The sequence below is a fragment of the Chelmon rostratus genome, chromosome 9, assembly GCF_017976325.1.
Source record: "Chelmon rostratus isolate fCheRos1 chromosome 9, fCheRos1.pri, whole genome shotgun sequence".
In the NCBI taxonomy this organism is placed as follows: domain Eukaryota; kingdom Metazoa; phylum Chordata; class Actinopteri; order Chaetodontiformes; family Chaetodontidae; genus Chelmon; species Chelmon rostratus.
In genome coordinates, this window is record NC_055666.1 from 20,305,025 (window position 1) to 20,320,226 (window position 15,202).

Below are 15,202 nucleotides of genomic sequence, written 5' to 3' on the forward strand. Positions count from 1 at the left end.
TGGGGAAGGTAAATCCACAGCTGCTACTGTTTTTGTATTTTGCAGAAGATTAGAAACATGCACAATGAGCAGCTGATGGGCATCAGGGGGGAGGAGGAGATGGAGATGTCTGACGACGACATGGAGGCTGCCAACAGCAAAGACTCCGAGGACTCAGGTAAACACATTTGGGCCGACACTCAACAGTGTTCAGGTGCTGACTGAGGCAGGATGCTGGTGTATGATATCCAACCAGCCATTGCTGACATGACACTGGTGTTTTGGCTGGAAGGTGAGTATAATCTGTACAACAAAGAGACTCTGTGCGCTTTGATACACCAAGTGGCAGCAAAAAGAGCTTTTTAAGTGTAATATTCTTTGCACAGAACCAATTTTTTACTTTAAAGCCTAACAAATATAAAGCTGAGCTGTGACCTGACCTGTCACGACACTGTCCTCCATGTTTCTACTTTTTAGAAGCTGTAGTAACGCCTTCATTCACTTCATTGCACATTTAATTGCGTGATGACAGTGATCACCAACCCCGCGCTCAAAAATCTGTCTGTATCGGTTTGCATGTATTCAATGTGTGAAAGACGAATATATTCCAAACACAGACTCAATGTGTTGTAACTAGTTTGAAAAAAGCTTCACTGTTCAGCTCATAAATGTTTTTTTCTGATTGGATTAGAGATGGCAAAATAAGTTTTTACATCACTGAATACATTTGGCTACTGTTGGGTGCATTTAATGTCAGCTGCATTATACTTGAATAAATCAAGTCACAAATGATGTTATGGCCTAAAAGGGTGGAGGTGAATTTTTGACCCACACCATCATTTGATTCTCCTCTCTGGAGCACAGTATTGGTGCAGTTTTTCGCTGAGCTCATGTAAGTTCTGGGAAAAGTAATAAATCAGTAAGTACAGTAGTTGTAGACGGCGTATGCTCAGTCAAACCGGTTGCACAAAAGTTGCATCACAGCCGTTTATCACAAAGCAGATCATTGAATCCTAAATCACACGCACAAACGCAGAGAGGGAGAATCAGAGAAGAAGCTGTAATCTGATATTAGAACCAGGCAACACAATAAGAGATAAATAGAGCAGGAAATGGAGCTAATCTTCGGAAATCTCTTCTCTGAAGAAAAGTCGCGCCCTTTCAGCTTCATGTTGGGAGATGCTTTGTTATTATTACTGCAGTGGAATAATAAATCTGATATGCCACCAAAAAAAATCAAATTAAAAAGGGAGTAACGTTAGTATTGCTGAATGTGCACAGATACGCGTGTTTGTGTTGATAATATTCGTCACCAGGGAAATTCAGGGAAAGTTCAAGGGGAAGAATCTGGCCAAACCGCCTCTCCTTGGGCAGCAAGATAATAAGACCTCATAATCAATACTATCCTCACTCCTTCCTTCCCTGCCTCACTCACCACTGCAGGGAGAAAACAAACACACACACGCTTGCACACAAGATGGAGTCTCAGTATCCATCTTTCTATTTTCATAAATCGGTCATTTCGTCATGTTTCGGCACATAGCATGAGAAGGAAAAGAAACTAATTTCTTTCAAAGTGTTTCTTATCACACATGATGACAGGCTTTCAAATATGCAGTTGAAAGATAATATAGGACAGGATCCTAATATAGGATCATGGTGGTGAAATTGAACACAATTCAGGATATCACTACCATCTAATCTATATCATCATTTCATCATCATTTTTCTATACAGTCTGTGGTTGTTAGTTATTGGCACCATTCTGGATGAAATATTAGTCATCTTGTTACTGGGTGTCTTTCTGACACGTGACCTGCTCGTCTAAGAGTTGTGTGAACTGAGCAGAAAATAGAAATGAAGACACACAAGAAAAACCTTGATATCTAAAAAACAGCATGATTAAAACATTACTGAAGCTGTCTTTGGTACTCTAGAACATACTCTAACATGGTGGAACAAAAACAAATGATTGTATTATCTGTGCTGCAGGTTCTACAGGTGCACATCATTGCACCGGTGAGCTATCAAGCCACCCAATATGGATAAATAGGTTAAGAAAATAAAGGGAAAGACTGCGTGGTCTCCAGGCAGCTGATTTGATTCAAGCAGCAGATGGTAAGCTCAGAGTTGAGCTCATGTAATAGTGCTGAATTTAACTCAAGCGCCTGACAAACGCTTAAAGGCACCAGTACGCTCCATCAGGAGTGTTTGCCGGACAGCGGAACGGCTTCGGAAACACTATCCTGCCGCACGAGTCTCCAACACCGGATTAGCTGCGAGGAAGCGAGAGATGAGCCAGGGTGTGAGCTCCTCTTCAAACTCTCATTTTTCATTTGTTACTATTCCTGCCGCTTTTCATGTTTACAACCAAGTGCAACACCATGAATGTCTTCCAGGAGGGAAGGTGAAATGTGCGCCATCACGTCCCCCTCGTCTATGATTGACTCTGCCTTTGATTGCAGACATTTGCTTGAAGTATAAACACTTTTGTCCTCCAACGTCGTGTGAAAACACATCTTACGAGCTAAAATCGACCATGTCCACGTTTGTCTAGGAGCACACATGGTCTGAGTGCCCTGAGGCTTCATCAGGAGTGTTTTAAGGCAGACCTGAAGCCGACATGATTTTTGATAGGTAGTAGCCTTTGTATGGGCCAAACCTTTACCTGTGAGCGTAGTTAAAAATCTGATTTTGGATATTTATCAATGTATTAACAGTGGATTTTAGATTTATTCTGCTTTCTGTCGCACTGAGGTCAGTGTGTGAATTAAATTTCTTCAGAAAAGTTAATGTGGGAAAAAAAAATAGGAAAAAGAAGAATCCTATTGAAGTCAAAAGCCTATTTAGAGATAAAAGGCACTTTTGGCGCTTTTCAAAAGGGATTGTATTTCAGTGCCTGCATGGCAACATCATCTCTTAAAGGCTCTCATACTCTGCATTTGGTTGAGAAATGTAAAAGGCGGAGAATGAGTCTTTGTCTAAAAAAGCCTCTGGGGGATTTCTCTACACTTTTCCGGTTATGGAGATTAAACAGAATTAATTTCCACGTCATCATCATGAAAAATGTTATGGTATTTTAATGCCTCTGTATGAGGTAAGAGAATAAAGACTTTTGATAATATCACATTACAGTGAAAACATGGTGAATGTGTGTGCTTTTTATGAGTTCAACACATGCTTTAATGTGGCAGTTACCAGTGGATAATAAATCTCAAATAGAAGTCAGAGTCACAGAAACAAGAAATATTACTTGGCTTTCTTTCAAACAGCAGAATTATGTTTGTGCTCGTTGTTGATGTCTGATCTGGGAGATTTTTTCTGAGCTTACAGAACAATAGCGTCTGGCATTCAGACAGAGACTAGATAGATTACCTTCTTTCCTCTGCACTCTAATAATGGGTCATTGTCTGTGTTCCGTCTGAATCTGTAGGTGTTTCCCAAGCAGAGGCCTTGAAGGAGGAGAACGACTCCCTGCGCTGCCAGCTGGACGCCTACAGGAACGAGGCGGAGATGCTCAAACAGGAGCAAGGCAAGAACCAACCAATCAGCAGTGAGGAGGGCAACACACACTCTCAGCAGCTCCGATTCCTGCAGCAGGCCCTGCAAGGCATGCAGAAGGTAATCAGATACATCATATGTTAGGTTGGGAATGTAAAAGATGGTGCTGCTCTGCTCCTACTGTGCTAAAACTACACTTTTACAAAGATGGACCGGATTTGTATCGTTTCAGTTTAGAGCACTGAACAGATGACTACGCTCAGTTGTTTTGACACATGCAGGAAGTTTAAAATGAGCACTATATTCTGAGTCAATATGAAACAAAATAGAAAAAAGCGTCAAAGTCAATACAGTCATAACCTCTACCTTGCAGCGAATATCCACCTGAACAAGCCGTTTAGTGCTGCGTTTGAGTCTATTCTTCCCTCCAAAGCAAGCAGAAAATACAATTTGTTTTCCTTGTATCATTTCCTCTTTTGAGATTTCTCTTGCTACCAGAATAATAAGACGTCGCTCGACAATCGCACTGTCACTTGATTCCAAAACACTCTCGAAACAGGTTGATTTGCCATGAAAGCAGGTGAAATTATCCTCTCTCAGTCATACTTGGAAATTATTCACTTATCAGGAAAGCAAAACAAAAGCCCCATCATAGTCACGCAGGAGGTGCCTTGACAGGGCGTGACGACAAACCTCAGCCGGTTTCTGCATGGTTCCAATCAGCAGGAGTTAAATTTGTATGCTGTTAAAGCAGCTGTAAATGACATTGTAAACTCATGGGGAGCGGAGGGATGTTTTAGAGTAAATTAAAGCAGCTTTGGGTTATCACAGAATCACTGACTCAATCAAAGATCAGATCTGACCTCACTGCGCTGAGAAACTGTTGGTCAGCCTCAGGGCCGTGACATTGCAAAAGCTGAGACAGTTGTTTTCAGAGAAATCAGTTTTTACCAAAGGTTGTCGCCTTTGTCAGTACGCTTTGAAACTAGTATAAAAGCAGTTCACATAAAGAATGAATGATCTCGAGGCTTTCTGTCCAGCAACAGGAGGGATGAACAGTATTTGTTCGTGAAAATTAAGCTGAAAGATGAGGCAAAAAAAAATGTTCCCTGCAGAAACTTCCAACGGTTGTCAAATTGTGCTTCAGAGATGTCAGTGATCAGGGTTATGGCCTGTCTGAGTTACATAAGGCAATGAAACTGGCTGCTTCTAGGTGCATTTAAAGGGTATATTAAGTGAAAGCATCTGTGTGGGTGGACATTGATTGTGTAGGGGCTGTAATGCTGGTCATGTAGGAGGCTGTTGCTTTGTAATTATATTTCCAGCACTTCAGGATTTAAGATTTTTCGAGCAGAAATGTGAGCTGTGGCTTTTCTTTGTCATACTCTATGTTAGCGCATTGAAAATCTTTTGATTGTAGACAAAACAAGACATTTAAATATGTTTCCTTGGGCTCTGGGAAATTGTAGTGAGTGTATCTCACTTTTTTTCTGCTCGTTTTTGAGAAAACAATCCATTCATTGAGAAAATAATCATCAGATTCCCTGATAATGAAAGTAATAGCTAGCTTCAGGCCTAGTGTTAATGCATGATCTATTTTGCCTCCTTTGATGTTATTTTCTCTGTCAGTCATAATCATACACTAACTTATATTTACCCTTTAGACCCATGTAATTTTACGATCTGTTATGTTGCTGAATTACTGCAGTATGTTGTTGTTATATTCATCTTTGCAATGTAGTCTGTTGATGCCCCCCAAACTCCCTGCCTCTCTGTAGAATTGTCATTCTGCCTCAGTAAATCATATATTTACCTTCACACCTGCCATTGTGTCACCTGATCATTCGGTGGTATGTATGAAAAACTAAGCTTTTACTTACAGTAAGGCTTGTTGCACTCTAATCTGATCCAGCATTCGGTAGCTGCAGGCGTGTGTTTATGGAGGGGCCAGGACGTGAATCAATTTGTTGTTATATGATTGAGCAATAGAGTTTGGCATTTAGACAGACGATACCCTAAATGGCTAAAATGAAAAAAGCAGTAAGTCTTTGTGTCCTGAGGACCAGCATTGAGAGCCACAGCTTTAGGCCATATTTAATAGAATATTACCCTCAGGAACATTTAGTAATCCAATTGAAAAAAGAAAACACTTCCTCAGGCGGCAGTCCACTTTTCTGATCACCTGCTGTGTTGTCAAATAGCCCCGGCTTGCATTTACTCTTCCTTTAACGAAGAGAAAATATTGTTTTCAAGGCAGAGGAGCTTTTCTCATCCATCTCATTTAACGGAGTGCATTTTTTAAATGTGTCTCCAGCACTTAATCACACTAACTACTAATAATTTGAGCACGTTTTTTTTCCCCAGTCTAAAATGTAGTTGTTCTCTGGCCTTCAAAAGACTGAAACACAACTCCAATTCCAACAACGCTGAGACACTGTACAAAACATTAATAAAACAGAACGTGATCATTTGCTTATATTTATTTAATGTACCTGCATCTGCTTGCCTGTTGTACCTAAGTTGGGACAGGATCAACAAAAGACTGGTAAAGCTGTGGAATGCTCCATAAACACAGGTAAACAGGTTCATCAGTAACCGGCACATTTATTCTGTGGTGCCGCACATCGTCCATGATGCCACTTGATCTGCCGCAGAGAACTGATGTCCACCTGGAAACCTACAAGAAAATGTATATATTAACCTATTTCAGCCTATTCCCCTGTACCTTCCTAGTAACACCCTATAAAGTAAACTTCTCTTTGCTGGAGCCTTTTTTTATACACAGCATAGTATATACGTATGTCACTGTGGTTTACTACCGTGTCATGACAAGCTAAGGAAGGCTTACATACAAAACATATTCATGCGATGAAAAGCATTTTTCTCTCAACCCTTTTGAGTACAAAATCTCATCAACCACATTTTCCTTAATTCAAGTAATACCAAAAGCTCAAATGCTAGCATTTATAGGATTATATTTACCTATGAAAGGTTGGCTGAGCACATCTGTTGTTTTTCCAATGCTGCACATTCCCACGTAGACATTCACACGAGGGAGCTGCAGTGCAGCCACAGTCTTCTGTTTATCACTGTGACAAGGTTCAGTCTCTGAGGGCCGCAGAGCACATGTGGAAATTTGCCTCTGGTGCATGCCAATGGTCTATTCAGCACCAAGTCTAAATTATAACAAATTGTGCACCAGTTCTGCAGCCGCTGTTCTGATTTGAGTGTTTTGAGTCAAGCCTCGAAATTAATTTTCTGCTTTTGGGCTTATATCTAATAATGTGCTAAATAATAACCTCTTTAGACAAAGCCTACACTATTACACCCCATTTATCAGTCCTCAAGCTTCTCTGTGATGCATTTCCTCTGACAGGCCTTAATGTGCTCAATTTGATAAGTTGTTTGTTTGCATTATGGTATGACCTCAGAATCTCAGAGGCAGCAAGATGTAACTGTAATTTCTGCAAAGGGGTGTCCTTATTGAGATAATATCCTCCCATTAGGTATAAGGCACTGCAGATACAATCTATGATACAATCTATTTTGATAATAATATGTCATCTGGATTATGGCCTGAGTTGGGGGGGCTTTAGTTGCATTTTTTGTTACCTGAATTCTCTCTGCATCATGACGGGGACTTGGAGAAGCAGTTGGCAGGCTTCTGTTCTCTGCTCATACCCCCTCACCTGCTGTACAGATTGCCTTTACAAGCTTCACTCAGATTCATTAACACAAGGCTTTGTGTATTGATCTTCAGCAACAACCCACCAATAATTAAATATATGTGACGCACTTTGAAACTGCCTCAGTGTGTGAGTTAACTTTCTTTGCTCTACTTTCCCTTTTTCAAACCCAGTAATTTCACCATGATTTAGGCAGCTCTTCACCTCACCACCATCATAGTGCCACATATGATTACTAGATTTGTGGTATTTTCCAGCCACCTGTCTTCTTACCTGTAATGCCAAGCACATTCCAAAAATAAAACATGATTCACACAGAGCACCGGCCATAACAATGCATAATGTAAAAATATTAGGGTGTAATTGCATCATTCATTATCTAGATAGAATATGCAGGAAACGTATTGTTAATACTCAGTATGAATGAGGTCGCAGATATGCAGAGGAGCTCATTATGTGCAGGTCTGCCTTACTGACCAGCTGAATCACTCCCTCGCTCCCTGTCTCCAGACCAGTGCTCATTTTTCACCTCACTTGACACAAACTGCACAGCACCACTGTAACTGATGAATTGTTCAGCATCACATTAAAAGAAAAAGCTCACGAGGGAGTCCACAGTTTCGATTTTCCCAGTAGGAATTTTACCTTTTGATTCACCAGAGTTAAGGGTAAGACCTTAGTGTTGCTGATGCTACCCTGCATCAAATTAACCTCTTCTCCCTCCGTCTAAACAGCTGGAAAGACGTTCAGCGCTGATGACACATGGCTAGCATGAACATTAAGGGCTAACCACTTTTCTTCTTCTTCTTCGTCTTCATGTTTAGCAACTGCTGAGAATGAGAGACGAGTTGAAGGAGCGAGAGGCAGAGCTTGAGAAGAGTATCGAAGACAAAGAGCAGCTGAAGAACCAAATCCATAACCTCAAGGCAGGACTGCACAACCTGCAGACAGCACACACACAACAGGTCAGAGGAAAACACACACACACACACACACACATCCAAACTCAAGGACAAACTTTGTGTTCATGCTCACATGTCTGAGAGTGTTTAAAAGGAAATACTGACACTTAAAAAAGTGCCTCATTTGAGGTCTAGTTAGAAAGAAATTACTTCATAATGAGTTTCAGTGCATGACGAATATTGCATATTGGGAAAATGATTCAACACACCACTGCCTGCATTTTAGTGAAGATTTTTGGCCATTTAGAGTGGTTTCTAATGATTTGTCCCTGAATCAACTCAGCACAGCAAATGAAACATGGAAGTTTGCACTTAAAATTAACAAGTAGTCAAGATCTTTGGTATTAACCGTGACTTTACAAATTCAAAACTGAAAAAGACTGATCATGAGAAGTACCTAAAAGACCAGGTCTGTATAATTTAACAGATAATTTGAGACTCAGGGTAGAAAATAAAGAACAGATGAATGTCAGAGATTGCAAGTGTGGTTTAATGCTACAAGCAGCGAACACTCTTTGAGCAGCTGTTCTGTCAGAAATACAACAGAAGAGCAGCTGGAGTATCTGTTTACAGTGCAGCCAAACAAACTGTTTTCATAAAGAAGACAGTAAATGATCTGCATTTACTGATGCATTGTCTCAGATGCATTGTTGATGAACAATTGACTTAACTGCTGCTTCACAAAAGTCAATCCATGTTGAATGCCTTTAGTGTGAACTGGCAGCAGTAGTTGGTTCTCATGGGCTGTAACTTAATACAGCTCTGATATGGCTGAGGGAGAAAGAACAGGAAACTGTGATGAGTTTCAGGGTTCCAGCAGGCTTTCTCCAATAAACATGCATCTCAAATAAACATGTCAACAAATAACCTGGTTGAGGTAATCAGGGGACCAGGGAAATCTGATGTCTTCAGCTAGATTTCTCTCAAGGAATCTTGATTTCCTGCCATGTATGCACATAACCTGGTTTCTGCTCTGATCCAAAGTCTGACTGAAACTGAAACTATGACAAACGCACCTGTACAAGTCTAAAAAGCCAACGCTGCATCTTCTCCAGTTAAAATAAGCAAGCCACTGTCTACAGTGCATGCTCACATGTGCTCTGATTAACTGCAAAATCTGGTGTGCTGTGCTTGTAAACTGCTGTAAATGCCAACCATAAATAGTACCAAATGTGGTTTTTGATATCACGAAAGTCTTAAGGATTATAAATTAAGTTGAATGAAATGTTAAAAGAAAATTTGCCGTAAACACGCGGTGTGGGATTTCTGCCACTCAGTCAAAGCAGTAACAAAAGATGACGTCTTTTGATGATGTCTTTATTGTTAAATAGCCACCATTGCTGATGAAAATGACTAATCGGGCTCTAACATGAGTGAGCAATACAAACAATAATAAACAACTGTGGCTAGGTAGTTAGCTTAGTTCGTTAGCTAGTTAGCCGACTTCCCTTCTCCCTTGCTAATAAATCAGCTGGTGTTTCCCGTGTTTCCGTGGGTGTTGTAGCAACTAGAGGCTGTGATGCCATCAACAGGCGACCAAATGAAGCGCACCTTTACCTTCTCTGGGTTTGAACATTGTTGGACACATTTAGCAAAATATAAGTACACAACTCAACAAAATAAGGGTCTAATCATTTTTAGACATTTTAATGCAGAAATGTTAAATATTGTGCCTGTAATAGAAGCCATAACGCATGTTAAGAGAATTTTCATCTGATTACATTTTACGCTGTGAGATTTCTGTCCCTATTTCAGACACAAATCTAGATACAACATGGAGCTGTTCCCTGTGTGGTAAAAGGCGTTTGAGGGCACATAAAATCCTTGAAGGAACTTTTGCACCCAAATGAGATTTATTTTACTGTATGTCGTTCTGAACTGGAAAGTGTTTGCATATCTTGGGAAAATTACCTCGCTGTGCTCATTGCCAGCACTGCCGTGTCTTCCATTTCATTCTTGTTATGCTGTGCATTGACCATAAAATACTTCACAAACATAAAAAAATACATCAGGAAATAGGAAATGGGTATAAACTGTATTCTTCCTGGTTACTGGGAGTCATCAGTAAGTGGGGGGATTTTAGAAAAGCCTGACCAGAACGTAGCTGATTAATGCTTTGAAAACTTGAATGGGAAATAAAGAGTGTGCGATCTCCGGTGCCCTTGAGTGTGGGACATAAGTAAACAACTCTAATGAGGCTGCTGTCAGGCTGACAGGAGAACACACAGCAACTGAAGAGTACGGTTTGTCTGCATGTGAAGCCGTTTGCTACTGTGTGCTGTAAAAGAGCTGTCCCAGAATTTACCACAGGCGATACCAAAGTGCCCTGAATCTTAAAATACTAAAATTCAGTGCTTTTCTTCTCTATAAGAGGAAGACACATGTCATTTCATTGCAGGTCACCTGCTAAAATACAACAATGATCTTATTTGAGTGCAGTTCTGCTCCGCTGCCTCTTATGTTTCCATTGCTGGCTGGCCTAGCGTGGTTCAGTATGGTGACAGGGAAGAGGGCTGACATGAGAATGAGCTTCAAGTTCAATCAGCTATGTAATTGGATAATGATAATACTAAAATGGTCGAGTCAAGTGGTGCCTAATGACTCTGGCGGCTTGCTTTCTGCTCTCAGGTCATCTTTTTGATCCTCAGAGCTGCTCGAGTTGGTTTGCTGTGAGCTGATGGGAGATCGCTCAGCTGCAGATGTTTGAACGGTGTGAATTAGCTTTTCTTTTTTCTGTTTGCCCTGCCCTGTAAGAGGCCTCACTGTCCTCCGCACCTCAGTCCTCTTGTAGGTTCCTTTCTGCCACATCTGGATTTTGTGTCTGGTTTTGTTAAGAACTAATATGTGTGAGCAGTTTCTTGGGATGGGTTTGTAGAGCTCATTTACTCTAGCTCCTCTCAGCTTTTTGTGGCCACCATTTCCCTTCTTCTGTGCTCTGGTGGTGAGAGATTGATCTATCACTGTTATAGATTAATGAGTGCCTCCTACCCACTACTGCATTCCTCTTTTGTTCATCAATAAAGCAATGTTTTGCAAACACTTTATTTTACCGGTCCCTGATTTTCTAATAGTTTTTCCTGGAGGTTTCAGTGCTAAAGTCAATGGAGGCAGGCAAACAATTCAACATGCAGCATATTGAGACGTTTGTAATATTAAATTATAATAAATGGATAGTTACATGGTTTATAATGGTCTTTTTTTTAAAGAAAAGACTGTTTTCCCCATTGTTCATGTCATATTTACATGGAGTGATGGTCCTCTGGGAAGTTTGCATTTTTCTATGTGTTCTATTTCTATAATGCAGCAGGTAGCTGTATGCTACTTAGAAGCACCAGGATCTTGTGCTCAAAATCCACTATAAATCCCCGCCCTTCCTCAGTCTGAGGGGAGCGCTTCTGTCCCACGTGTCTTCTGGGTTTTTTTTATACATCTCCTAACACCACACCCTCACTACCAACTATACTAGCTACTGCATCTCAATGTATTCTTTGTAAATTTTCTGTTAACATGATGCTCTTTGTGAACCAAGTTACACCGTTTATCACAGACAGAAACTGTAAAAACAAATAATTGTTGGATGGTCATCTAGCAAATCATGTGCCACGAACGCTTCCACCAGGAAAAATAATCCAATCTAACCTCAAAATATTGAGATTTCATCAAAATCAATTTATTCTACATTTAAATTTTTGTCAAAAAGAAAGCCTTTGCTTTCATTAGATCCTGTACAAAAACATTGAATTCTGTGCTCTGTTTTATGGATTTATGGCATTACAACTGCTATACGACACAAAAGACATTGTGGAGTTCTCCTTACTTCTCGCCATGATTGTGTTGTTTCCATAGAGGTGCAGGACTTATATATTGCCGTGAAAAACGAGCCCACAGAGAGTAAAAATGTGACAGCAGCAAAAAATGGCCAGAAACTGCTCGAAGTTCAGCTTATTTATTTGCCATCAACCTTCTCTTTTGTCCTTCCAAGGAAAATTAAAGGAAATTATTCAGAAATTAATGAACAAAGTATAACTTTACCAATATTTCTATTACCTCTAGATCAGTGTATGTCAGTTACTATGTAGGTTTGACTCCCGATTGGTAACAGACTACAGTTAAAGAGGATAAGATGGTTTTCTCTCTGCAGGGACAGTAGATTCTGGTTCAGTTTCTGTACTTGTTCCATTGTTTTGCTGCGGAAGATTTCTCTTCCCTTCTTCCTTATCTCCGGAGGATTATCTCTCCACGTAAGCAGAGCAGTAAAGTAGCAGTAGCAGTAGTTACTTCATCATCTGGACCTCAGTGAGCATATTGTCCTCAGGTGACATTAAGGAGATGACAGTTCCTTTTGTCCGGCTATTTCTGGACAATCCCGTGAGACAATCGTACAACTACAAGCTGTTCGTGTCACTGGAGAAAACACCAGCGTCCTGCTGGGATAATTCGGGTGACATCAACAGTAGAGGCATGTAGTAGCACTGTATCCATGCTTGACTGACCTTTATGAGCCCTGTCAGTAGCTGTAACAAAAATGGACAATGAGTCAGTTCACCTGGTGATCAGAAGCAAGGATGGCAGGTTCTAAAAGTTGCAGGTAGCTGTCACAAAGCTATAGCACTATGTCTGTTTAAGCTATAGATAGATAGATGGGGGGCAGCCGTGGCCTAGAGGTTGGAGAAGCGGCTTGTGCCTGATGCGGCAGCCCACTGCTCCTGTGTGTTCCCTGCATGTTGCATGTGCATGTGTGTGTTTACAGTGATGGGTGAAATGCAGAGAATAATTTCCCAGTTTAAGATCAATAAAGTGAATAAAATTAAAAATTAAAATTTGCTGTAACTGACCTCTAAGTTTTGAAGTCTATATAATGCAGTGACTTGTTGCTTCACCCGGATCTTATTTGTTTTTGTTTTTTTAATTCCCATCCTTGTATATTGAAGAAATACTATAGGAGGTAGAAAAACCTGAGAGTGAGAGGTGTGTATAGAGGAAGTGAATCATCAAGAGCAAAATTAGCTCAGCGGGTGGAGACAGCAAGGTTTGGATAAACAGAAGCGTTTTAACTTTTTGAGTGTGAGAACTGACAAGTAGCAACATAAGCAGCATTGGTCAACTGAGGCAAGAGGAATATGTTGTGCTTCAGCTGGAGCTTGTTGAACCACAGCTTCATCACGCTCCCCCACCCCTCTTTTCCCAGCAAGTAAAAACCTCCACTACACTGCATTGCTGTGTAACAACATGCATTACCCACAACCATCACACTCCAGTCAGCCGCGACATACAGCACAACCCAGGAGAACTGGACCACGGCTCTCTCTACCCAGCCATCACCGCTGCAAAAGGGTTTACAAGTTTCTATTCTCCTGATCTCTCTCAGCCATTGGAAATGTTATGGCTGCCCTAACAAGGATGATGACTTTGAAGATGTGTCCCCTCGTAGTGTGGGTCCAACAATTAAGAGTCTGTCACCACCAACAAGCAGCGTGATTACACTAAGTGTTCATAATTAGAGCTTGGATGAGAACTTACACAGAATTATCAAGTTATTCATTAAATTAAAATACTTGGAGCAGAAGAAGTATTCAAATGCACCAAAAAGCAATGAAAATATTGTACTTCTCAACGCACCAACAGCTGCACAGGTCAACAGGTGTCAAGTGGTCTGCCAGGTCCAACACAAAAGCTGTTTTGGTTTGTACTCATGCCATACATTGTTGAAAAGCTAAGATTCTTCTGTTTTCTTGTGGTACAATCTACGCCAACAACAAGCAAACAACTCATATTAAGTCTCATAATAATCCAACTATCGATAACACTGTTTTATCATCTCACATTAGCCGTTGTTATGCTAATCTTTCAAATTTTCTCTCTTATAACTCCAGTTATCATGTACTTGTAGGGGACATTTTGGTTTCTCCTGTCATCTCCACAGCCAACAACAGCCAATAAGAGTCTGTGTTGAAAGGAAGGGCCACGTTCTCTTCTTTCGTGCAAAGAGTGAGCCACTGATTCTGCAGACAACTGGTGCTTCATATAGTCACTGACATTCTGCAAACGAGGATATAGGAAAGTTCAGTGATTAGTTTAGAGCCAAATCAAGGGATTCAGTACAATTATGGATGTTACACAGTGTTTGCAATGATGAGTACAGAACATGAACACATGAATATAATGTATGTGCACAAGGTATGAATCTATTGGCCTAAATATAGATTGCCTGAATATAAATATACATTTTTATCTAGAAAAATATAGTCAATTGCCATTTTTTTCGACATACCATCAGAGAAACCTCTAAAATCGGTTTTATTATCAATTTTGGAATAAGCTGAGGCTTCATGCTGTAGTCCTTGTGTGTTTTCCAGCTAATAAGGCCCAGACGTGCATCTGCAAGCATCAATTTTCAAACAAAAAAATCAGGCGAACATAAAAACTTTCTACTCAGGATGTTCAGACTTCTATTACGAAATGTCAGTGGAGCTTACAGTGATTCTGTCTGCTGTGGATAAAACCTCAGAGTGTTACCTTTCAAAAGAAACCAGAACCATGCATGTACTCCAGCTTTCAATTTACTTTGGTATGCCTTGGATGGGTGTTTTAGACTCATTTTACAGGGTTGGGAAGGGTTTAAATAGTGTTTACTGAAGCCTTGCGTTCATGTTATTTCATCAGCTCATGGAATCGTGTTCAACAAGCGCAAAGAAATTAACAGGCCCTTTCGTCTTTGCATTTAATAGGTAGAGAAAAACATTTTGCAAGCATACATGCCCTAAGACATACGGAAGATTAACACATTATATGGGGCATCTGCTCCTCTCATGCATTATGACAGCATAGTTCAGTGTTTACATCGGATGGTAGATTACATATCAAACCATGAAAACATTCATTCACTGTGTGCATTCATGCAGGATTGTTGCTGTCAGCGCTGTATTATTCCTAATGCTCTGTATCTGTTTAATAATGTAGCCACCATATCAGTCCCACAGTCTCCGAAATCCGCTCTCGAGGTGTCATCTTTCATCATACACCTGTCAGCACTGTTGTCATGTTATCGCCGCCTTAAGCCATGAAAGAGAGGCT

General features: G+C 40.5%; 1 protein-coding gene across 1 annotated transcript in view; it reads left to right on the plus strand.

Moving 5' to 3' along the window:
* Positions 1–15,202, plus strand: part of LOC121611343 (ecto-NOX disulfide-thiol exchanger 2-like) — a 121,680-nt gene that overhangs the window by 99,085 nt on the left and 7,393 nt on the right. The window contains exons 9-11 of the mRNA XM_041943870.1: positions 46–157; positions 3,413–3,600; positions 7,991–8,092. Coding sequence (XP_041799804.1) covers positions 46–157; positions 3,413–3,600; positions 7,991–8,092 — 402 coding nt within the window. The remainder of the gene's footprint in view (positions 1–45; positions 158–3,412; positions 3,601–7,990; positions 8,093–15,202) is intronic.